This window comes from Salmo salar, chromosome ssa01, assembly GCF_905237065.1.
Source record: "Salmo salar chromosome ssa01, Ssal_v3.1, whole genome shotgun sequence".
Classification (NCBI taxonomy): Eukaryota; Metazoa; Chordata; class Actinopteri; order Salmoniformes; family Salmonidae; genus Salmo; species Salmo salar.
Genome location: NC_059442.1, coordinates 94,727,545 through 94,752,434, shown reverse-complemented (window position 1 = coordinate 94,752,434; position 24,890 = coordinate 94,727,545). Strand labels below are relative to the sequence as shown.

Genomic DNA, 24,890 nt, shown 5'->3' with positions numbered 1-24,890 from the left:
GAACACACCTATTGAACACACCCATTGAATACACATATTGAACACACCTATTAAACACAGCAAAGCTAATTTGTAGTAGAGTTTTTACTGTACAATGTTATTGTAACTGTTTAACTTACACAAGTCTTTAAAAGTAAAGGTTGACATTAGTTTCTATTGACAGATATAGATTTTTCAAATATTAAACATATTGACCTATTGACCTTTGTTTGAACGTTGACCTTTGCAACCCAGGTCAAATCAGCACTAGCATAAACATTGACCTTTGCAACACAGGTTACACCAGCACTTGCATACCAACCGGTGTGAATGATTTTAAACATTTTAAAGAAAAAAAATCAACAATGCCAGAATTGCTATTCACAGCATGCACTACTTCACCACTTCAACCACCACTTTTAGGTCTATACCAATTAAAATATCATTTATCTTATGAAGTACATTAGAAGATAGGCCTGAATTTGTGTAATGCAGTGCACACAGAACTTTATTTATTTAAGTAACTCAGCCATGGGTTGTTGAAGGCTGAGCTGTTACTGAGTAGCTGTCTGTCAATATATATGTCTCTGTTACTGACTAGCTGTCTGTCTATCTGTCTGTCCATCTCTCCAGGGTCCTGAGGGTGTTCCCGGTAACGATGGCATGGACGGCCAGCCTGGCCTTCCCGGCCCCCCAGGCCCCCCTGGACCTCCTGGTCTTGGCGGTGGAGTAAGTAACCTCATGACAAGACAATATCCACTGACTATTCCTGTGGATATTGTCCAGTTACTACTACTCTTGTACCAGAGTTATTTACATCCATGCTTTTTACCTGAGAGGAAATATCAACTGAGTTAGAGAGCAGTGAGTTTACAGTTGCTCCCTGCTCCCTTCAGCACCAGTGGTGAGTTTACAGTAGCTCCCTGCTCCCTTCAGCACCAGTGGTGAGTTTACAGTAGCTCCCTGCTCCCTTCAGCACCAGTGGTGAGTTTACAGTAGCTCCCTGCTCCCTTCAGCACCAGTGGTGAGTTTACAGTAGCTCCCTGCTCCCTTCAGCACCAGTGGTGAGTTTACAGTAGCTCCCTGCTCCCTTCAGCACCAGTGGTGAGTTTACGGTAGCTCCCTGCTCCCTTCAGCACCAGTGGTGAGTTTACAGCAGCTCCCTGCTCCCTTCACCACCAGTGGTGAGTTTACAGTAGCTCCCTGCTCCCTTCAGCACCAGTGGTGAGTTTACGGTAGCTCCCTGCTCCCTTCAGCACCAGTGGTGAGTTTACAGTAGCTCCCTGCTCCCTTCAGCACCAGTGGTGAGTTTACAGTAGCTCCCTGCTCCCTTCAGCACCAGTGGTGAGTTTATAGTAGCTCCCTGCTCCCTTCAGCACCAGTGGTGAGTGGACAGCTCCCTGGTTCTCTGATCTAAGGCAGGGTTATGGAGGAGAGGAGTTAGAGTAGAGGAGGGCTCTCCAAGCTTGTTTTTGGTGAGCTACCCTCCTGTAGGTTTTCACTCCAACCCTGTTCCTGGAGAGCCACCCTCCTGTAGGTTTTCGCTCCAACCACTGTTGAAACCAACCTGATTCATCTTATCAACCAGCTAATTATTAGAATCAGGTGTGCTAGATTAGAGTTGGAGTGACACCCTACAGGATTGTAGCTCTCCAGGAACAGGGTTGGAGTGAAAACCTACAGGAGGGTAGCTCTCCAAGAACAGGGTTGAAGTGAAAACCTACTGTATGGTAGCTATCCAGGTACAGGGTTGGAGTGAAAACCTACTGTATGGTAGCTATCCAGGGACAGGGTTGGAGAGCCCTGGACTAGAAAGAGAAAACAGAGAGGCACACATCTGTTATGATAGTAGATAGAAAAGGTTCCTCCTCGTTAATAGTGATATTAGTAGATACTTGCCCCAATTTTCGAATGAATTGTTTGATGTAGCAAGCTGTTATTTCACCCTATATGACTAAAGCTACATCCCAAATGGCACCCTGTTCCCTATATAGTGCACTACTTTTGACCAGAACCCTGTTTGAGTTCGAGTTAGAGACGGTGTTATTAACAGTTCTAATCTATTATAAACATGACTTACAGTACAGACAGTGTTATTAACAGTTGTAACCAGTTATTAACATGAGTTACAGGCAGTGTTATTAACAGTTGTAACCAGTTATTAACATGAGTTACGGACAGTGTTATTAACAGTTGTAACCAGTTATTAACATGAGTTACAGGCAGCGTTATTAACAGTTGTAACCAGTTATTAACATGAGTTACAGGCAGTGTTATTAACAGTTGTAACCAGTTATTAACATGAGTTACAGGCAGTGTTATTAACAGTTGTAAGTAGTTATTAACATGAGTTACAGACAGTGTTATTAACAGTTGTAACCAGTTATTAACATGAGTTACAGGCAGTGTTATTAACAGTTGTAACCAGTTATTAACATGAGTTACAGGCAGTGTTATTAACAGTTGTAACTAGTTATTAACATGAGTTACGGACAGTGTTATTAACAATTATAACCAATTAGAAACGTGGTTACGGACAGTGTTATTAACAGTTGTAACCAGTTATTAACATGAGTTACGGACAGTGTTATTAACAGTTGTAACCAGTTATTAACATGAGTTACAGGCAGTGTTATTAACAGTTGTAACTAGTTATAAACATATTTTGCTGTTTTGTCATCTCTATGTTTTATGTATTTAGAAACATCCAAAGCTAACTATTTTTAGAAACAAATTGATCATTTCTTTCCTTTCCTCCAGAACTTCTCTCCTCAGATGCACCATGGTTATGACGAGAAATCCAGCGGAGGCCAGGCCCAACAGGGACCAATGGTACAAACTGCTTTTTTTCTTCCTCTGTGCTGTTTAGTGTTGAGAGTGAAGCCACATTTCCAGGATACATGTAATTTAATTGAATTTATTTGCGTAAAAACATATACAGCAAGATATACATGGACATTGTATTCCCAGAGGATAGAACATAAAAGGAGTAATTAAAACACTTTTTTCCAAAATGGTCCTCGCTGAGACAAACCCCTTCAGGAACCCTGATAAGAGACAGTATCAAAACAGTTATGTTAACTATATGAAACACAGATAATGTGGACTGCTGCAATGCAAAACTGTCTTCACAAATGGCCAACCATTGTCTATTACCAAACATCTACAAAAATATTAGTCAGAGTTACGCAATCACATAGCCAGACCCCAGGCAGACCAGATTAGTATTGGTGTTTTTGAAGAAGATCATGGATCCTGTCGACACAGTAGAGTTTATACTAAGCTAGTGCTTAAACAGTACAATGCTTTCAGGTTTGCAGTAGTCCTCTGGTAGTGATCGCTCACAATCATCAGCTATTTTATCCTTTAGTTAACAATATCTCACACAATCACTTTATCTCAATCAAAGGAGGTAAAGTACTGCTGCAAATGGATTAATTGATTCATTGGTTGTTGTGTTTCCAACAGGGCCCAATGGGTCCCCGTGGTCTCCCTGGCCCACCAGGTAACACTGTAAGTATCCTCTCATTAGTCATTTGATGTGTTGTCAACAACACCAACCTCACTCATCTCATTCTTTTTTGACAATAAACATTTATTTGCATCTGTGTTTATTATAGCAGCTACATTCCCATGTTCCCTCTGACCATAACATGTCTATAGTTTGTTTTAGAGACTCTGCATACATTTCTACAGTATACAATGTAGTATATTTATGTCTTAAAACAGTACGTCTTATAGGGCTGGTTTCCCGGATGGAGATTAAGTCTAGAGTGGGACTAAAAAGCATGCTCAATGGAGAATCTCCTTTGAAAAAGCCTTTTAGTACATACAGGATTAGGATTAATTTGGTTCTGGAAAATGTCCCATCATTTGTTATAATAATAAATGTTATAGCTTAAATACTCTGTGTCATATGGTCTGATCTGTGTTCATGTCCAGGGTCCCCCCGGTCATCATGGTCCCCCTGGCGAGCCCGGTGAGCCTGGCGGTGCTGTGAGTATACAAACATTACAACTTCCTGTGCCCATCAGTATCAATTGACACACATTCTGAACGCATCACTTCCTGTCCATGACCATGTTGTAGTAGCCACCTCCCACGCACACACCCACACACACACACACACACACACACACACACACACACACACACACACACACACACACACACACACACACACACACACACACACACACACACACACTGACTATTCACACTTGTGTGTATATTATATTTCAGTGAGCCCTGTCATTTGTGATCTATAATAGTCATAATAAATGTATACTATACCCCAGTAACCTTTGACCCAAAGCAACATACACACACACCTCCCTTCATGCTTGTTTGTTCCCTGTAGGGTCCCATGGGTCAACGTGGTACAATGGGCCCCCCAGGCAAGAACGGAGATAATGTAAGTTGTGTTTCCATGATCTCAACTTTCCTTCTATCTCATTCAATTTGTCAGATATGATCTCCACTTTCCTTCTATCTCATTCCATTTGTCAGATCTGATCTCCACTTTCCTTCTATCTCATTCCATTTGTCAGATCTGTAGCTCAGAAACCCTGATCATTAGTAAAGACAGTAAACTGAACTTAACATAGACTTCCTCTAGTTTTCCTCCTTTGCAACTTACACCATAATATTTCCCCCCACTGCATATCGACATGTATGATTACATAATTACATACATACTGTATTCATAATATATACAGTACCAGTCAAAAGTTTAGACATACCTACTCATTCAACGGTTTTTCTTCATTTTTACTATTTTCTACATTGTAGAAATTATAGTGAAGACATCAAAACTATGAAATAACACATATGGAATCATGTAGTAATCAAACAAGTGTTAAACAAATCAAATTGGGTTGAAGTCGGTGAATGTGGAGGCCAGGTCATCTGATGCAGCACTCCATCACTCTCCTTCTTGGTCAAATAGTCCTTGCACAGTCTAGAGGTGTGTTGGGTCATTGTCCTGTTGATAAACAAATGATAGTCCAACTAAACGCAAACAGTATGGGATGGTGTATCGCTGAAGAATTTCCAGATTTCCACCGGTCTAATGTCCATTGCTCATGTTTCTTGGCCCAAGCAAGTCTCTTCTTCTTATTGGTGTCCTTTAGTAGTGGTTTCTTTGCAGCAATTGGACCATAAAGGCCTGATTCACACAGTCTCCTCTGAACAGTTGATGTTGAGATGTGTCTGTTTCTTGAACTCTGTGAAGCATTTATTTGCGCTGCAATTTCTGAGGCTGGTAACTTTAATGAACTTATCCTCTGCAGCAGAGGTAACTGTGGGTCTTCCTCTCCTGTGGCGGTCCTCATGAGAGACAGTTTCATCATAGCGCTTTCATAGTTCTTGAAATGTTCTGCATTGACTGACCTTCATGTCTTAAAGTAATGATGGAATGTCATTTCTCTTTGCTTATTTGAGCTGTTCTTGCCATAATATGGACTTGGTCTTTTACCAAATAGGGCTCTTTTGTGTACCACCCCTACCTTGTCACAACACAACTGATTGGCTCAAACACATTAAGAAGGAAAGAAATTCCACAAATGCACTTTTAACAAGGTACACCTGTTCATTTAAATGCATTCCAGGTGACTACCTCATGAAGCTGGTTGAGAGATTGCCAAAAGTGTGAAAAGATGTCATCAAGGCAAAGGGTGGCCACTTTGAAGAATCTAAAATATTAAATATATTTTGATTTGTTTAACACTTTTTGGTTACTACATGATTCCATACGTGTTATTACGTAGTTGTGATGTCTTCACTATTATTCTATAATGAAGAAAATTGTAAAAATAACAAAAACCCTTGAATGAGTTGGTGTGTCCAAACCTTTGACTGGTACTGTATATATATGTAATTTAATCATAATATTTGCAATTTATTCATCACTTTTTTATGCATTTTTTTATGGCACATTATTGTCACTGTTTGCCACAGCATTGTTCACAGTGAGAGGACCTCTCTGTCTCTCCATCAACCTCGCTCTCCTCTCTCCTCTGCAGGGTGAGCCTGGCAGGTCTGGTCGCCCCGGTGAGCGTGGCTCCGCTGGCCCTCAGGTGAGTGGTCCTCTAACCCTATAGATCAAGGGTCAAATGCTCCTATCCAAACAGACCTGGCTCTGATACCAAGCATGCCTTCCAAATGGCTCCCTAATCCATATGTAGTGCCCACAGGGCTCTGGTCAAAAGTAGTGCACTATAAAGTGAATAGGGTGCTATTTTAGATGCAGCCCAAATATCAGTAGAGTATCTACAGGGTGAGATTTAAAGTAGAGTGTCTACAGGGTGGGATTTAAAGTAGAGTGTCTACAGGGTGGGATTTAAAGTAGAGTATCTACAGGGTGGGATTTAAAGTAGAGTATCTACAGGGTGGGATTTAAAGTAGAGTATCTACAGGGTTGGATTTAAAGTAGAGTATCTACAGGGTGGGATTTAAAGTAGAGTATCTACAGGGTGGGATTTAAAGTAGAGTATCTACAGGGTTGGATTTAAAGTAGAGTATCTACAGGGTTGGATTTAAAGTAGAGTATCTACAGGGTTGGATTTTAAAGTAGAGTATCTACAGGGTGGGATTTAAAGTTGAATTAGAACCATTGTAATATATGGACATTAAAGTAAATAACCACTAATCCAAATCAAGTTAGTTGCAGCACTGAAAAGACATACAGTACATGAAGAATAAAGACTGTATGGTTTTTGTCTGTTATGACGACCTGTCCACATCATTCCTTCTTCTGCCCTACAGGGTGCTCGTGGAACCCCTGGAACTCCTGGCCTCCCCGGCATCAAGGGACACAGAGTGAGTAATAGGAGGAGTGACATGAGGATGCTCCAGGGTGAAGTTTCCCCTATGTACAGATCTAGGATCAGCTGCCTCCCGAAATCCTATCCCTAACCATTTGTAGTGGAAATGTATAACTGATCCAAGAACAGCGACTAGGGGCTACTTCACCCTACTCCCATGATGATATGACAGCCATGACACTACTACATTCCTACATTAAACTCCTAATCATACAGAATGGCACTTAACCTAAAAAATGCTCTTTGATTTCCTTCTCAGGGTTTCAATGGAATGGATGGTGCCAAGGGAGACAGTGGCCCAGCCGGCCCTAAGGTTAGAGGTCAATCTAATGATATCTATCACAATGTACATCTATCGTTATCTGTTCTGGAGAACTCATCTGTTCCCTCTGACCACAGGGAGAGGGTGGTGCCCCTGGATCCAGCGGTAACCCCGGTGCTATGGTGAGTATCCTGTGCATATGATAAATACACTTTGATTTGATTTGAGTAATGCTCTCGTCTCAGTAAACATATCGGAGGCCATTAACTCTTAGGAACTTTAATGACATCAACCTGCCTTCCAGTAGTAGTAATTACTAAATAATGTTTTCTGAACAAATTGTTACGGTCAGGTAAAAGTAGCAAGCCACTGACATTGTCTAGTCATTACTGTACTCTCTAGTGTTACTGAACTCCCTCTCTTCCTCCCTCTCTTCCTCCATCTGCTTCCTTCCTCTCTTCCTCCCTCTCTTCCTCCCTCTGCTTCCTCCCTCTCTTCCTCCCTTTGCTTCTTCCCTCTCTTCCTCCCTCTGCTTCCTCCCTCTGCTTCCTCCCTCTCTTCCTCCATCTGCTTCCTCCCTCTCTTCCTCCCTCTCTTCATCCCTCTGCTTCCTCCCTCTCTTCCTCTCTCTGCTTCCTCCCTTTGCTTCCTCCCTCTCTTCCTCCCTCTCTTCCTCCCTCTCTTCCTCTCTCTGCTACCTCCCTCTCTTCCTCCCTCTCTTCCTCTCTCTGCTTCCTCCCTTTGCTTCCTCCCTCTCTTCCTCCCTCTGCTTCCTTCCACTATTCTTCTTCCTAGGGTGCTCGTGGTCTTCCTGGTGAGAGAGGCCGCCCCGGACCCGCTGGACCTTCTGTAAGTACTGCACAGCACAACCTTCACTGTTCGTTTGAGAGATTGATTGATTGGTTGGTCGGTTGATTGGTTGGTTGATTGAATTTATGAATTGAATGTAATTATAAACTGGGTGGTTCGAGCCCTGAATGCTGATTGGCTGACAGCCGTGGTATATCAGACCATATACCACGGGTATGACAAAACATGTATTTTTACTGAATAGCAGCAATACCATAAACACTATCTAGAATGGCACAGAAAAGTCAGTGACTTGTTGTCATATAGTATAAACTATTGCTGCAGTACTCCTAAAGATGTTCATGCCCATGTCTGGCTTTTGGAATATTTATTAAAGAATGGTCATAACAGTGTAATACCCTCTTTCTATAGGGTGGCCGTGGTAATGATGGCAACTCTGGTCCTGCTGGATCCCCTGTAAGTATCTTTATTACTGGTGACTAATCCTACCTGTCGTAGCAAGTCAGAGTACAGCGCTCAGCGCCATGTGTTAGTCCTGACTATGTTAGTTAAATAATGTTTATTTGATCTCTTCAGGGACCCACTGGCCCATCTGGTTCCCCTGGATTCCCCGGAGGTGCTGGAGCTAAGGTATGTCATAGCCCCCCACCCCAAACCCCTACCCCTAAACCTAATCCACTTGTTGCTTCCAAATTCTCTATCCATTGGATAGCATTGGATAGAGCCAGTTTCACCCATATTTCTTACACCAGTCCTTTCCTCTCAAATCCATGAAGGGAAGTGAACAAGTGCAGACTTAGGGCAGAAGGGTAGAGAATTGGGACACAGATTGAGAACCTGATCTGATACAGGTAGTGGCCACCAGATGGCATATGATGACCTCGTGGAACACCTCCGTCCTGTCCCTTTACTGTAGACTACTGTAATCTACAGACCTCTATTAGAGAGGAAACAGTGAGAGACTACTGTAATCTACAGACCTCTATTAGAGAGGAAACAGTGAGAGACTACTGTAATGTACAGACCTCTATTAGAGAGGAAACAGTGAGAGACTACTGTAATGTACAGACCTCTATTAGAGAGGAAACAGTGAGAGACTACTGTAATGTACAGACCTCTATTAGAGAGGAAACAGTGAGAGACTACTGTAATGTACAGACCTCTATTAGAGAGGAAACAGTGAGAGGAGTGAAAAGATGAAATCGTACTCAACAGGAATAATATAAACATAACACATAAAAACAAACAATGATTAATTATATTCCTACACACACACACACACACACACACACACACACACACACACACACACACACACACACACACAAAATCTCCCCCCTCACACACACACAGAGAGATGATAACATCAGTTTCAAAGAATGTGAACATCCAGCACCCTCCTACACCCTCCTAATGTCCTCTCTGCTGCCCCCTTTAGGGAGAGACCGGTCCTCAGGGAGGCCGTGGCTCAGACGGACCCCAAGGATCTCGTGGAGAGCCCGGTAACCCTGGACCCGCTGGTGCTGCTGGACCCTCTGTGAGTACTGTTGTGCATGGTTGCCCTTAAATGCTTATATTATTATTTGTCCTGGTTGCTTGTGATTGTAAGTCCTTATCTTATATATGCTTATAGATCATTATCTTTATATAGGTCCTTATCTTTATATAGGTCCTTATCCTTATATATGTGTATATGCTTATGTTTACCCTCGTAGTGCACCGTTTAACCTCTGACCCCTGAAGTTTACTGTAATATAATGTCCCCCCCCTCTCTTTCCCGCTCTTTTCCTTTAACCAAACAGGGTGCCCCCGGAAGTGATGGCCAATCAGGAGGCAAGGGTGCCACTGTAAGTATGAGCCTTGTGGATACATCTAACTGATGGTCTATGATTGATTATGTTCAAATGAACACTGGTAATACTATATACGTAATATACTAATGATAATAAATGCCATTTAGCAGATGCTTCTATGCAAAGCCATTAAGACTGTAGTATGTGGAATGCCATTAAGACTGTAGTATGTGGAACGCCATTAAGACTGTAGTATGTGGAACGCCATTAAGACTGTAGTATGTGGAACGCCATTAAGACTGTAGTATGTGGAACGCCATTAAGACTGTAGTATGTGGAACGCCATTAAGACTGTAGTATGTGGAACGCCATTAAGACTGTAGTATGTGGAACGCCATTAAGACTGTAGTATGTGGAACGCCATTAAGACTGTAGTATGTGGAACGCCATTAAGACTGTAGTATGTGGAACGCCATTAAGACTGTAGTATGTGCATGCATACGGGTGTTGGTGCATTAACGTGTGTGTTCTCTTGTCCATCCCATAGGGTGCTGTTGGTATCTCTGGTGCTCCTGGTTTCCCAGGATCCCGTGGCCCCGCTGGACCTCCCGGAGCTGGTGGTGGCCCCGGCCCCAAGGGTAACCATGTGAGTACCACTGTTACGATCACTATTTAGTAAATTGATCAAATAGCATTTCATGTATAAGTTTGCAGCACTAGTCCATTTTGTGATGTGCTTGGGCTGTTTTGATCAAGCAGTGGTGGTGAGGATTGCTTTGTAAATTAATACTACACAGAATTCAATAGAACACAGTCATTTAATCCATATCTATGGATGTATAAAACAATTAAACGTTTGCAGCACTACACTCCATTTTGTGATGTGTAACATAGCCCAGGAATTAGTGGTGAGTGTTACCTGATGTGCTGTGGAGGCTGCTGAGGGGAGGACAGCTCATAATAATGGCTGGAATGGAGCAAAAGGAATGGCATCAAACACATGGAAACCATGTTTGATGTATTTCATACCATTCCACCTATTCCGCTCCAGCCATTACCATGAGCCCATCCTCCCCAATTAAGGTGCCACCAACCTCCAGTGCTGATGTGATTTGTTTGATTTCCCTACAGGGTGAGCAAGGAGCCCCAGGCTCCAAGGGAGAGCCCGGTGTAAAGGGAGAGCCTGTAAGTTGGACCGCCCTTATATATAACCTATGGAAATATTTATTTAACAAGCAGCTGACCATGTCTCAAAACATTTAGTGCTGATTTCCGGGACACAGATTAAGCAAGCCCAGTTGTGGGCCGAAAAGCATGTTCACTGGAGAATCTCCAATGACATAGGTTTTTTGTCCAGGATTATGCTTAATCTGTGTCTGGGAAACCGGACCACAGGTCTCTAACCCAAGGATAGACACCTGTTTCTTCTGAAGGTATTGTTAGACAGGGGAGTTTACTACAGGTCTCTAACCCAGGGATAGACACCTGTTTCTTCTGAAGGTATTGTTAGACAGGGGAGTTTACTACAGGTCTCTAACCCAGGGATAGACACCTGTTTCTTCTGAAGGTATTGTTAGACAGGGGAGTTTACTACAGGTCTCTAACCCAGGGATAGACACCTGTTTCTTCTGAAGGTATTGTTAGACAGGGGAGTTTACTACAGGTCTCTAACCCAGGGATAGACACCTGTTTCTTCTGAAGGTATTGTTAGACAGGGGAGTTTACTACAGGTCTCTAACCCAGGGATAGACACCTGTTTCTTCTGAAGGTATTGTTAGACAGGGGAGTTTACTACAGGTCTGATGTCTGACCCCTCTATCCCTTCCTCCTCTTTTTCAAACCAGGGTTCCTCTGGTCCTGGCGGCCCCCCTGGCCCATCTGGGGAGGAGGGAAAGAGAGGTGCCCGTGGTGAGCCTGGTGGAGCTGGTGGTGTTGGACCCCCTGGGGAGCGTGTATGTTACCAGATACCCCTTCTCTGATGTGCCCCTACTCATAAGAACGATGTCCCTTCACAGACAGATTTGTTTTAAAGTTGTGTTTTGTTATCTCCATATGATTCCAGTAAATGACCATATAGATTTTGGAATATGAAAAAGCAACAACCAACCACCAGAGCCTCAGTCACCAGTCTATACTAGACCATGTCCATAGAATACCTTTCATTCCCAGGGGACACTGAACGTCAGTCAAGCCTTGACTTTGTGATGTGGTGTACCTGTTCCATGGTCCACTGTGTAATACAGTGTGTCGGTCCTGTTTCTTCCAACAGGGTATGCCTGGTATGCGTGGTTTCCCCGGCTCTGATGGAGCTGCCGGTGGCAAGGTGAGTCAATTGTCCAATATAATAATAGTAATAATAATAATAATAATGACAGTAATAGTAATAGTTGAACAGTAAACTATAAAGTCCATGTGAAGAAACATGACGCCTGGTGTTTAGACCATGTTAGGCCATACATGAAATCAAGAGGCATTGGAAGCTTCAAAGCAGAACATTGTATTGAACCAAATTAAATTCAGCCGATAAGCAAAAACATCCTTATCCTTGAAGCTAGAATCCTTAATTGAAACAACAACAAAGCCGGCACACAGCCACTGTTATGGTAAAAAGTTAAAGGATGGGCCTGGAGAAATATAACCACTTTCAAATTCATAGACATGGATGCATAGGCTGACTATCCATGACATTAAATCATAGTTTTAACAATGTTTTGAGGCTATACAGTGTTTGTTAACATTTTTGCGTTCTGTTGAACTAAGAGCATGAGGCAAGTTATATTCTTCAAGAATCAATGGGTATATATCATTCATTTATAAATCCAAAAATGGATGTAACAACTGCAGATTGTAGCTTCAAATATGCTCACTGAATGTGTCCTGGTGGCTTGGTTACCCTCACAGAGCACTATTTCATCTCTAAGCCCTGAAGCTGACCAGAATGCTTACCTATCAAAACTTGACACAGACATCACCAATTAACCTTCTCATGTGATAGGGTGGCCCTGGTGAGCGTGGAGCCAATGGACCAATGGGAGCCCAAGGTGCCACTGGTGAGGCTGGTCGCCCCGGGGAGCCTGGCATGCCTGGATCCAAGGTGAGTGTCACCTGTTCACATCTCTCTCTCTCTCTCTCTCTCTCTCTCTCTCTCTCTCTCTCTATATATATATATATATATATATATATATATATATATCACTCTCTCTTTCACTCACTCTCTCTTTCTCTCACTCTCTCTTTCTTACTCTCTCGCTGTTTCTAGTTTTTGATCATTTAGCTGCACCTGCTATAACACCCGCTATTACACCCACTTTAACAACAGCTATAACACCCGCGATTACACCCACTTTAACAACAGCTATAACACCCGCTATTACACCCACTTTAACAACAGCTATAACACCCGCTATTACACCCACTTTAACAACAGCTATAACACCCGCTATTACACCCACTTTAACAACAGCTATAACACCCGCTATTACACCCACTTTAACAACAGCTATAACACCCGCTATTACACCCACTTTAACAACAGCTATAACACCCGCTATTACACCCACTTTAACAACAGCTATAACACCCGCTATTACACCCACTTTAACAACAGCTATAACACCCGCTATTACACCCACTTTAACAACAGCTATAACACCCGCTATTACACCCACTTTAACAACAGCTATAACACCCGCTATTACACCCACTTTAACAACAGCTAAAACACCCGCTATAACATTTGCTAAAATCTGTACGTGACCAATAAACTTTGGTTTGGTTTTATCTAATGTGTGCTCTTCTCTCCTTGCTTGCTGTAGGGTATGACTGGTAGCCCTGGCAGCCCTGGCCCTGATGGGAAAGTTGGCCCTGCTGTAAGTATTACTGATCTATTCACCATAAACTCAATGCATACCTAATTACAATATTATTACTATGTATATAATAAACTATATTGGCAAGAGGACATTATCGAGAGGATTTAACATGTTTTGACCTCCACGTTCCTTGGTCTAAAGTAGAAAGTAGAACAATAATTGTGTTGGTTCAGTCAAGTGAGCACCATACCCTTTGATAGCCTGTGTGATCCTCCTCTCCTGTAGGGTATCACTGGAAACGATGGTCGCTCCGGACCCCCAGGCTCCTCTGGAGCCAGAGGTCAGCCTGGAGTTATGGGATTCCCCGGACCCAAAGGACCTGCTGTGAGTAAACAAACAAACATACAATAAAATAAACAAAAGCATTCATTTCATTCCTAAATGGTGGTTACAAATGTATTATTTTCACCACTCCACAGTCGGTCTAGTTCATATACTGAACACATGTAAATGAATGTTAGGGGTGGTGTATTCAGGGTGTTTCTGACTGAGTAGAATATGAATGTACAGTAAGAGTAATCATTGTCTGTCTCTTCCCTACAGGGTGACAGCGGCAAGCCCGGTGAGAGAGGAGAAGCCGGAGCTGTTGGGGGTGTTGTAAGTGAAGCTATACTAAAACCTGAAACAGATAGGATCAATCATTCAAACTGTAACACACAGTATGCTGTATCAACATTTTTTGACTTGTCCACGTTAAATCAACTTATCTCAAGTCTGTGTCAATAGATCATTGTGTGTATTCTTGGATTTGTAATAGATCTCTTTTTGTTTCTAGGGCGCCCCTGGCAAAGATGGTGACTCTGGTGCTCCCGGACCCCAAGGCCCTGCTGTAAGTTTTGACACATCTCCTTCTTAGAATGAATGGCACATTTAGCCACATACATCTTCAGTACATTGACGCATTCTGTACAGTCCCTTTTAATGAAACATTGAGACACATACTGTATAAATTCATTCATGAGCCACCCAAACACCATTGTGTTCCAGGGAGGTCAAGGAGAGAAAGGAGAGGGCGGCCCCGCTGGTCCTAACGGATTCCAGGTAGGTTATCAACCACAATTCTTACCTCTGCTATCGTTACTTGTCTAGATATTCACATTGCAACCAATAATGTTACAACCACACCTCTCCCATCATCCCTATAGGGTCTGCCTGGAACTCAGGGAGCTACTGGTGAGCCTGGCAAGCCTGGTGATCAGGTAAGTAGTGCCCTCCCATCACAGAGATCCTATAGGTTCTAGATGTAATTCTATGCCCTCCATGACATGTTGAATTGAATTGACGAACAATTAGACCCCTGTAAGTTGCTGGAAAGTACGTTTTTACCCAAATGCAGTTGTTGAAGTGTAATCAGACTCTATCTAGCGATACATTTAATTATGTGGAAACTGTTGCTGTAAAAAGGGCTATAAATATATTTGATTGATTGACTGATTGGTTGGTTGATTGCTCCCCTCTCCTCTGTTGCTCCACAGGGTGTGCCTGGTGAGGTTGGAGGTCCCGGCCCCAGTGGATCCAGAGTAAGTACAGCATCACAGCAGATGGATCTGAACCCCCGGATCTGTCTATAAGCTGCCTGCTTCAGTAGCTGTTGCAGTACAGACAAGATGTTCACAGATCTTCTCCTCTTCTCCTCCCTCTTCTCTTCCTCCTCTCCTCCCCTCTTCTCCTCCTCGTCTCCTCCCCTCTTCTCCTCCTCATCTCCTCCACTCCTCTCCTCCCCTCTTCTCCTCCTCCTCTCTTCTCTTCCTCCTCTCCTTCCCCCTTCTCCTCTTCGTCTCCTCCCCTCTTCTCCTTGTCTCCTCCCCTCATCTCCTCCCCTCTTCTCATCCTCCTCTCCTCCGCTCTTCTCCTCTCCTCCTCTCTTCCCCTTTTTTCTATGTCCTAAGGGTGAAAGAGGTTTCCCAGGTGAGCGTGGTGGCATCGGCTCTGTTGGCCCCTCTGGACCCCGTGGACCTAATGGTTCTCCTGGTAACGATGGTGCTCGGGTAAGAGAACACTGGAGAACACAGATACAGATTACGTTATTGATTAAATAATTCAGCTGGTCCTTATGTTGATCCTAGGACTGAGAATTACATTAGGCCCTATACAATCATATAATTTGTCCTTTTCTTATTTATTTTTGCACCGCAACAAATATTTTTGTACATATATTATTTTGGCACAGAGCAAAAGGAGGTTTAATGTGTGTGTCTCTCTGTCTACCATCTCTGTTCCTTTTTGTAAATATATTATTTTGGTACAATGCGATAGGAGGTTTAATGTGTGTCTGTCTACCATCTCTATTGGTTTAATGTTTCTCTGTCTACCATCTCTGTCCAGGGTGAGACTGGAGCTGCTGGTGCCCCTGGCGGTATGGGAGCCCCAGGTCTGCAAGGAATGCCCGGAGAGCGTGGCTCAGGTGGCAACTCCGGTGCCAAGGGAGAACGAGGTGATGCTGGCCCCAAGGGAGCCGACGGTGGCCCAGGAAAAGACGGCATGCGTGGTATGACTGGACCCATCGGACCCCCCGGACCCACTGGTGCTCATGGAGAGAAGGTAAGAGCAAAAAGCTGTTTGGATTGAAACAGTTTGATTACCCAGTAAACGGTGCAATATCATATGTTGAAACAACTACTGTGTAGCTACAGCCTTGATGTGTTGAAACAACTACTGTGTAGCTACAGCCTTGATGTGTTGAAACAACTACTGTGTAGCTACAGCCTTGATGTGTTGAAACAACTACTGTGTAGCTACAGCCTTGATGTGTTGAAACAACTACTGTGTAGCTACAGCCTTGATATATAGGATTGTTTTGGTAATCTTCATTCAAATATGAGATACTTCTCCCTTCCTCTTTCTCCTCTCCCTGTTCTCCCTCCTCTCCCCTCCTCTCCCTCCTCTTTTTCTCTCTGTGTTAGGGTGAGGGTGGTCTTGGTGGCCCCCCTGGACCCGCTGGAGGTCGCGGTTCCCCTGTGAGTAACTTCCAATGACATACTACATGTTCACCTGCTTATGACAGCGGTGTAATGCACACATTGATGGCACTCCATTTCTCTTCATCACACTGAACAAAGCACATTGATGGCACGCCATTTCTCTTCATCACACTGAACAAAGCACATTGATGGCACGCCATTTCTCTTCATCACACTGAACAAAGCACATTCTGCTTGTTTATGTATCATTTTTTCATTCCCAACCTCTGACCCTATGTGTTTTCTACCCATAATCCATAATCCTCCAGGGCGAGCGTGGTGAGCATGGTGCCCCTGGACCTGCTGGATTCGCTGGACCCCCTGTGAGTAACATCATCACCCAGTCTGGTCCAGTCCAGAACACTCTGAAGCTGGTCACATTTCTGTTTCCAGGTGGAATCCTATAACCTAGCCCTGACCCGTCCTTTCTTCTTCTCCCTCCTTGCTTCAGGGTGCTGATGGTCAGCCTGGCAACAAGGGAGAGGCTGGTAACAATGGCCCCAAGGGTGATGCTGGTGCTCCTGGGCCCGGTGGACCGGTTGGTGCTCCTGGACCTCAGGTATGGCTGTCTGAGGCTGTCCTATCAGCTTTAACTCCTGAACCTACAGATTTGTTTGAACTACAAGCTCAAATCTCAAATCTCGAAGAAAGAAAGAAATATACATTTTGCTGTTTGCTGTTTGTTCCTGAATCAACCAATACAGTAATAGTTAGCAGATATACAGGTCAAGTTACTTTTGGCTAACAGGCCACCCTTATATATCCTTAATGTACTGTAATCCAGTGACCGGTTGAAATTGTCTCTCACCATTAGGAGAAGGTGTTGAGGACTGACTAGGTGATGTGACCATCAGTGTTCAGGACATATATTTATTGTCATGTGTCCTTTATAGATTTTTTTTATGGCCTAACTCTCTAATGTTTGTGTCCTCAGGGTCCTGCTGGTAATGCTGGTACTAAAGGAACTCGTGGTGCCCCTGGGCCCCCTGTAAGAACTTTAAACTCAAATCCTCAAATCATTCATAGCAACACTAGTTTTAATTTCTTTTAACTGAATAAAAATGTAAAATATGTTTTTTTAAGAAAGCTGTTCTGTATTCCTGTGTGTGTGTGTGTGTGTGTGTGTGTGTGTGTGTGTGTGCGTGCGTGCGTGTGATCATGTCCGTAGGGTGCTTCTGGTATGCCTGGTCCTGGTGGAAGAGTTGGCCCTCCTGGTGGAAGTGTAAGGTCACCTTTGTAGCACTTCATCTATCACCAATCTATCATTCATCCACACTGAAATATATCAAGTTTGGCTTTTCCAGCTAAAAATCTTTAACTCACATACTGTAATACTTCAAAAAATAGCTGTAAACAAATGACCCTCATCTCCTAAATGTTTTCAGGGAGCCCCCGGACCCCCAGGCCCCCCCGGACCCTCTGGTAAAGAGGGACAGAGGGGTGGACGTGGTGAAACTGGTCACGCTGGTCGCCCCGGTGAGGCTGGAGCCGCCGGATCCCCAGGACCCACAGGACCATCTGGAGCCAAGGGTAATGATGGCCCAATGGTAAGTACAGAGCAATAAACACATAAACAACAACAACAATAAACAAGCAAACAACAACAGCAATAAACAAATAACAACAATACACATATAAACAACAACAATAAACAAATGAACAACAACAACAGCAATAAACAAAGTAGTAAACAGAGCAACACATTAAGGACGAAGGGATGAAGGGCTGTTATATTATAATTATATTATTATATGTTTAGATGTTTCCCAGCATTACAAAACAAAACAACAATACGAAAAAAGACATATAATTTAAAGAACTAGATGGAATGTTTAACAAAATAATTAAACTGAAATAATACAAATATATAAAATAATACATCCAAATTTGTAATGCTACATAAACTTTATGCATGTAGTAAAGTTTAAACCATGGTGATGAATCCCTTTATAAAGGCTTGTTCTGGTTCTCCCTGCTGCATTGAAGAATATGTCATCTTTGCCTCGATCTGTTCTTTTTCTCCAGGGAGCCCCTGGAACCCCCGGACCCGGAGGTATTGCTGGACAGCGTGGTATTGTGGGGGGCCCAGGAGGAAGGGGACCCAGTGGTAGCCCAGGAGTTCCAGGACAAGCTGTGAGTGTTCCCATCAACAGCAGCCCCATCTCACTCGACATATTACTATTTAATGTCATCAAGTAGCTATGTAAGGGCGGCAGGTATCCTAGCGGTTAAGAATGTTGGGCCAGTAACCGAAAGGTCGCTTGTTCAAATCCCTGAGCTGACTAGGTGAAAAATCTTTTGATGTGTCCTTTTCAAAAAAAATTTTTTTATTTAACTCGGCAAGTCAGTTAAGAACAAATTCTTATTTACAATGGCAGCCTACCCCCCAGCCAAACGCTCCCCTAACCCAGACGATGATGGGTCAATTGTTCGCCTCCCTATGGGACTCCCGATCACGGCCAGTTGTGACACAGCATGGGAACGAACCAGGGTCTGTAATGACGCCTCTTGCACTGTAATACAGTGCCTTAGACCCCTGTGCCACTCAGGAGACCAAAAGCAAGGCACTTCAACCTATTTGCTCCTGTAAGACGCTCTGGATAAGAGCATCTGCCAAATGACTAAAAATGTATTTAACTCTTAACTTCTATCAAAAGTGTTACCTCACAACTCAAATCAGCGTCATTATTTTTCACACAAAAAGCCCATCAGATCCTTCATTCTTAAGTTTTCTCATGGCTTTCTTTGTCTCTACTTCCAAATCTCAAGAGTCTTAACCCTTGAGCTGTCCATTGTCCTCTCTCAGGGGGAGCCTGGTAAGCAGGGACCTGGCGGCCCCGTCGGTGAGCGTGGATCCCCTGGCCCCATGGGACCCCCTGGCCTGTCTGGTGCACCCGGTGAGGCTGGTCGTGAGGGTTCCACTGGTCACGATGGTGTTGCCGGTCGCGATGGACCCCCCGGTCCCAAGGTAAGCCTCTACTATCAAACCATGTCTTACTCTTCCATGACACTGTTGTTGTAAACAACATTGCTGCTGGATAATAGAAACAGCCTATTTGTCTTGAAATTACACACTCAGGGCTCTATTCATTCCGCATCGATGATGTTCAACGCTACAGTGTGATGGAAATTTAAAGGCAATGTTCCCGCTTTAGCATTCACGGTAAATGCTGCACATATCAGCTCAAATGGGAATTACTATACATTTCTATTGCGCAATCTGTAACACTTCAGCTTGACTCCTTTGAATAGAACCCTTACTGTTGGTTTATGTAGAGCTCTTTCAGGTGCTCTTTTCCAGCACTTTACAATGTAAGGAAGGAAACTCCAACACTTGTCCCCATTACTGGTGCTGTTACCCTCATGGCTCTTTGTTCCTGTGTGTGTGTGTGTTCATTGCAGGGTGACCGTGGTGAGAATGGTCATGCCGGTTCCCCTGGTGCTCCCGGACCTCCCGGTGCCCCCGGTCCCGCTGGTGCTTCTGGAAAGACTGGTAGCCGTGGAGAGTCTGTAAGTACCTCTTCTCATCAATTTAGGGGTCGACTATAGTATCTCTGTCACTTTCAGGCCGAAGGCCTTAGAATATGTTTTTACGTTTTGAACATTTGTTGGACTAGCTTACAATGTTACCCTGACATACCCTAAGATTCATCAATGTTACCCTGACATACCCTGAGATACATCAATGTAGAATACACACATTATTATCCTTGATTCTCTCTCTCTCTCTCTCTCTCTCTCTCTCTCTCTCTCTCTCTCTCTCTCTCTCTCTCTCTCTCTCTCTGTCTCTCTCTCTCAGGGTCCTGCTGGTCCCGCTGGCCCTAACGGTCCTGCTGGTGGTCGTGGGGCTCTTGTAAGTTTTCTGTCAGCATTTTGTCATCCATACTCCTCAACCTAATGTATTGTAAGTACATGTTTGACCTTTGACCTGTGTCTGTAGGGCCCTGCTGGTGCTCGGGGAGACAAGGGAGAGGCTGGAGAGGGTGGAGAGAGAGGCCACAAGGGACACAGAGGTTTGAGCGGCATGCCCGGACTTCCTGGACCCGCTGTGAGTATACCAGCCTTCCAATATCATACAACTCATGCTGTTACAGTTAGCTGCTTCTCTTTACAATAATTTACTGCCCTTTTAAAAGTTGTTTTTATTGATTTGTGGCATTAAGGAAGCATGCACATTGTGTCTGGGTTGAAGATCTGTTGTTCTCTTTGCTTTAACATATATAATGTGTGATTAATGTGATATAATGTGTGATTAATGTGATATAATGTGTGATTAATGTGATGTATCTGGTTCCAGGGATCCCCTGGAGAGTCTGGGCCTGCTGGACTTAACGGACCTTCTGGACCCCGAGTGAGTATGACTCTGACTCCCAGTTCATCAATAGAACATGGTTGTTAATGTAATATAAGTTACACATTGGCCCTGCCCTCCACAACAGTCTTCAGTTGGATAACATTGGCCCTGCACTCCACAACACTCTTCAGTTGGATAACATTGGCCTTGCACTAAACAACACTCTTCAGTTGGATAACATTGGCCCTGCACTAAACAACACTCTTCAGTTGGATAACATTGGCCCTGGACTCCACAACAGTCTTCAGTTGGATAACATTGTTCATAGAATGATCCTGTATGTGATGTTGTGTTCTTAACCTTAACAAGAAGATTCCACACATCAGATTGCGCAGGGATATCCTATCTAGTCATTTATTAGTGACGTTGTCGCTGGAATGGAAGGAATAGGACTTCTGATGAAGGCCATTGATGAAGGATGAGAGGTCAAGTTGTTAATTGTTAAATAATGGGTGAGCGCAGTGACTTTTCCTGTTAAAGGTATATGACTTCTAATGGAGTTGTTGTTCTGTGTCCTACAGGGACCCCATGGTTCTTCTGGCTCCACTGGTAAAGATGGCATGAACGGTCTGCCTGGACCCATCGGACCCCCCGGACCCCGTGGTCGCAACGGAGAGATGGGACCTGCTGTAAGTCTCACACTGACCTTCACATTTACCGTGCAGACGCACAAGCACACACACAGATCCTCACACACATAGCACAAGCCTTTGATGCCAGATTTGACCCATTTCTATCTTCTTCTTCCCTATCCAGGGTGCTCCTGGTTCTCCTGGTCTGCCCGGACCCCCAGGTCCCGCTGGTGGCGGCTTCCATGTCGCACCGATCTACAACCAGGAGAAGGGACCTGACCCCATGCGAGGAGGAGGAGGATACCACTACCGTGCTGATGAGCCTGACATGATGAACGACCGTGACATGGAGGTGGACACCACCCTGAAGAGCCTCAGCCAGAAGGTGGAGAACATCCGCAGCCCTGAGGGAACTCAGAAGAACCCCGCCCGCATGTGCCGTGACATCAGGATGTGCCACCCTGAGTGGAAGAGCGGTAAGTTCCAGGCTCAGTCCAGCGCACGCCCCAGACAAACAGTGGTTATATATATAGGCATGCTGTGATCAGTGATTGTTTGGTTGGTTGGAAGGTTGGTTGATTGTTGATTGATTGATTGATTGATTGATTGGTTGGTTGAATGAATGAATGAATTATTGAATTATTTATTTGATTCAATATTTATAAAGGAAACATCAAAGAGCTAGCAGCCTACATTAATAACTCTATCAATATAATAACTTCTACTTTATTGGACCTCTATGGTCACCTGAAGCACCTTGATGGCTTATATTCTGTTCTCTCTTAAACCCACAGGCCAGTACTGGGTGGACCCCAACCAGGGTTCTCCTCTGGATGCTGTCCAGGTCTTCTGCAACATGGAGACTGGAGAGACCTGCGTCTACCCATCCCAGGACTCCGTCCCCATGAAGAACTGGTATACCAGCAAGAACATCAGGGAGAAGAAGCACATCTGGTTCTCAGAGTCTATGGACAACGGCTTCCAGGTAAGGACCATTCAGCGTAACCATGTGGCAAGGACTACAATCAGAGCTCGGGTAGAAATGACTCAGACTTACACTCAAACTTGGATAACTGGGGACATGGGTCTTGACTTGGACTCAAGTTTTAGTGACCTGCCTTCACTACAAATCTGCCTTCATGATACTAACCCCCCCCCTCCTCCTCCTCTCCCTCTACTCTCCAGTTCCAGTACGGTAGCGAGGGCTCCAACCCAGAGGACGTCAACATCCAGCTGACCTTCATGCGCCTGATGTCCAACGAGGCGTCCCAGAATGTCACGTACCACTGCAAGAACAGTGTGGCCTACATGGACAAGGGCACGGGCAACCTGAAGAAGGCCCTGCTGCTCCAGGGATCCAACGAGATCGAGATCAGAGCAGAGGGCAACAGCCGCTTCACCTACACCGTCAGCGAGGACGGCTGCACGGTGAGACACCTACTACTACTGTCCACGTTTACTGTCCTCTACTCTTTTCTCTTATCTTTCAACTCCCTTCCGCTGTCTGTTATTCTATTCTCTCTTCTACTCTCGTCTTTTACTGTCTTCAAATGTCTTCTACCTCTCTTCTACTCTCCTCTATTCTCTTCTTCTACTCTCCTCTATTCTCTTCTTCTTCTCTCCTCTATTGTCTTCTTCTGCTCTCCTCTATTCTCTTCTTCTACTCTCCTCTATTCTCTTCTTCTGCTCTCCTCTATTCTCTTCTTCTGCTCTCCACTATTCTCTTCTTCTACTGTCCTCTATTCTCTTCTTCTACTCTCCTCTATTCTCTTCTTCTACTGTCCTTTATTCTCTTCTTCTACTGTCCTCTATTCTCTTCTTCTACTCTCTACTATTCCCTTCTTCTACTGTCCTCTATTCTCTTCTTTGACTCTCCTCTATTCTCTTCATCTACTCTCCTCTATTCTCTTCTACTCTCCTCTATTCTCTTCTTCTACTCTCCTCTATTCTCTTCATCTACTATCCTCTATTCTCTTCTTCTACCTTCCTCTATTCTCTTCTTCTACTGTCCTCATTTTGAATTTAAAATTGTGTGAAATCCATGTTATGAAACTAAAGGTGAATGAAGCAACTAAATAAAACAGAGGTTATATAGAGGTTAGTGTGTCATCAATCATCTTTACTAGGACTGGTTTCTGATTCTGACCTATGCTCTCTCGCTCTCTCTGTCTCTCTCCACAGTCACATACTGGCACATGGGGCAAGACAGTCATCGACTACAAGACATCAAAAACATCTCGCCTGCCCATCATTGACATCGCTCCTATGGACGTTGGTGCACCTGATCAGGAGTTTGGCGTCGAAGTTGGCCCTGTCTGCTTCGTATAAAATCAAAAAGAAATATGGACATGAAATTGTTTTGTTTTTTCTAGCAGTCATCTCTAATTCTATTTTCTATGCATTACCTACAAACTAATTTGGCTGCCACTGGTCCACGAGCTTAAAACTACTCTGCTGAAGACGTCGTTTGCATGTTTTTGATTCTGAAGAAAATACATTTGGGGGACTGCTACTTCAACCGAAACCTACAACAATCAAGGACACTTAAAAAAGAATACTTTGTTTCCACTGGCAACAAGAAAATAATTGAAGTGTAAAATAAAGTGTAAAATCCCCATGGAGAAACACAATGAGATACAGGTGACTTTTTTGCCGTTTTTTACCACTGCGGAAGGACAATGAAAGCAACAAATGCTATGCTCCATTTTCTGGTATTAAATAAATCTTAAAAACGACAGTGAAGTGTCTTCTTGTTCTAAATTCATGACAGAAAAACACCTGAACATTCACATTAATTTTGAATACATTAATGGCTACCTCAGAGAAGATCTCCATGTTACCCAAAATGTTTCACAAAGCCTAGGGCTGATTTTACACTACAGGAATATTATTGGATAGAAAACAAATGTCAAAGGTGCTATAATATCAACTCATGAGGTCCAGTTATTGGTGTTTGTTAGAGCAATCCTTTCCTGTCATAATTAGCTAACAACCATCGAATCTTTGGTGCTAACAAATAAACACATTGTCTTCCTTGTTGTCAGGCTAGTACAATTGTTTTCTTTGTCAAGTGTTGGTTAATTAACAGTTCTGAAATATGTTTTACTGTGGATATAATGCATGCCAATGGTGTCTGGTGTGGATTTAGGGAAGTGGTTTTGTTTTTAGTTGTATTTCATTTCCCCAGCTGATGTTTGTGTCCACCCTCTATGTTACCCTTGTGATTGTCCCTATCACTGCATCACTAAAGCACCACTCAAACCCTCCTGATGTTTGTGTTTTGTTTGTTGAAGAAAGACTTTTTAGGTTTCTAAAAAAGGAAGAGTTTTACAAAATCTGAGAAGCAGACACACTTTCATGGTTTTGAAAAAAGAGAATCTGTACTGATGTTGTACATGTATAATAAATCAAGATGTTTTTAATTATTTGGATGCTGAATAAAGCATGTGAAGTGGTCTACACAA

At 43.6% G+C, this 24,890-nt stretch overlaps 1 protein-coding gene across 1 annotated transcript in view; it reads left to right on the top strand.

Moving 5' to 3' along the window:
- LOC106610502 (collagen alpha-1(I) chain) overlaps nucleotides 1–24,890 on the top strand; it is a 29,351-nt gene extending 4,461 nt beyond the window's left edge. The window contains exons 5-49 of the mRNA XM_014209886.2: nucleotides 613–708; nucleotides 2,740–2,811; nucleotides 3,448–3,492; nucleotides 3,922–3,975; nucleotides 4,340–4,393; nucleotides 6,003–6,056; nucleotides 6,745–6,798; nucleotides 7,063–7,116; nucleotides 7,203–7,247; nucleotides 7,861–7,914; nucleotides 8,287–8,331; nucleotides 8,452–8,505; nucleotides 9,314–9,412; nucleotides 9,678–9,722; nucleotides 10,216–10,314; nucleotides 10,800–10,853; nucleotides 11,513–11,620; nucleotides 11,938–11,991; nucleotides 12,664–12,762; nucleotides 13,484–13,537; nucleotides 13,766–13,864; nucleotides 14,084–14,137; nucleotides 14,316–14,369; nucleotides 14,528–14,581; nucleotides 14,686–14,739; nucleotides 15,016–15,060; nucleotides 15,430–15,528; nucleotides 15,866–16,081; nucleotides 16,444–16,497; nucleotides 16,770–16,823; nucleotides 16,952–17,059; nucleotides 17,435–17,488; nucleotides 17,669–17,722; nucleotides 17,886–18,047; nucleotides 18,526–18,633; nucleotides 19,307–19,468; nucleotides 19,903–20,010; nucleotides 20,300–20,353; nucleotides 20,441–20,548; nucleotides 20,798–20,851; nucleotides 21,376–21,483; nucleotides 21,611–21,902; nucleotides 22,221–22,411; nucleotides 22,612–22,854; nucleotides 23,608–24,890. Of these exons, the coding sequence (XP_014065361.1) occupies nucleotides 613–708; nucleotides 2,740–2,811; nucleotides 3,448–3,492; nucleotides 3,922–3,975; nucleotides 4,340–4,393; nucleotides 6,003–6,056; nucleotides 6,745–6,798; nucleotides 7,063–7,116; nucleotides 7,203–7,247; nucleotides 7,861–7,914; nucleotides 8,287–8,331; nucleotides 8,452–8,505; nucleotides 9,314–9,412; nucleotides 9,678–9,722; nucleotides 10,216–10,314; nucleotides 10,800–10,853; nucleotides 11,513–11,620; nucleotides 11,938–11,991; nucleotides 12,664–12,762; nucleotides 13,484–13,537; nucleotides 13,766–13,864; nucleotides 14,084–14,137; nucleotides 14,316–14,369; nucleotides 14,528–14,581; nucleotides 14,686–14,739; nucleotides 15,016–15,060; nucleotides 15,430–15,528; nucleotides 15,866–16,081; nucleotides 16,444–16,497; nucleotides 16,770–16,823; nucleotides 16,952–17,059; nucleotides 17,435–17,488; nucleotides 17,669–17,722; nucleotides 17,886–18,047; nucleotides 18,526–18,633; nucleotides 19,307–19,468; nucleotides 19,903–20,010; nucleotides 20,300–20,353; nucleotides 20,441–20,548; nucleotides 20,798–20,851; nucleotides 21,376–21,483; nucleotides 21,611–21,902; nucleotides 22,221–22,411; nucleotides 22,612–22,854; nucleotides 23,608–23,754 (4,029 nt within the window). The 3' untranslated portion in view covers nucleotides 23,755–24,890. The remainder of the gene's footprint in view (nucleotides 1–612; nucleotides 709–2,739; nucleotides 2,812–3,447; nucleotides 3,493–3,921; nucleotides 3,976–4,339; nucleotides 4,394–6,002; nucleotides 6,057–6,744; nucleotides 6,799–7,062; nucleotides 7,117–7,202; nucleotides 7,248–7,860; nucleotides 7,915–8,286; nucleotides 8,332–8,451; nucleotides 8,506–9,313; nucleotides 9,413–9,677; nucleotides 9,723–10,215; nucleotides 10,315–10,799; nucleotides 10,854–11,512; nucleotides 11,621–11,937; nucleotides 11,992–12,663; nucleotides 12,763–13,483; nucleotides 13,538–13,765; nucleotides 13,865–14,083; nucleotides 14,138–14,315; nucleotides 14,370–14,527; nucleotides 14,582–14,685; nucleotides 14,740–15,015; nucleotides 15,061–15,429; nucleotides 15,529–15,865; nucleotides 16,082–16,443; nucleotides 16,498–16,769; nucleotides 16,824–16,951; nucleotides 17,060–17,434; nucleotides 17,489–17,668; nucleotides 17,723–17,885; nucleotides 18,048–18,525; nucleotides 18,634–19,306; nucleotides 19,469–19,902; nucleotides 20,011–20,299; nucleotides 20,354–20,440; nucleotides 20,549–20,797; nucleotides 20,852–21,375; nucleotides 21,484–21,610; nucleotides 21,903–22,220; nucleotides 22,412–22,611; nucleotides 22,855–23,607) is intronic.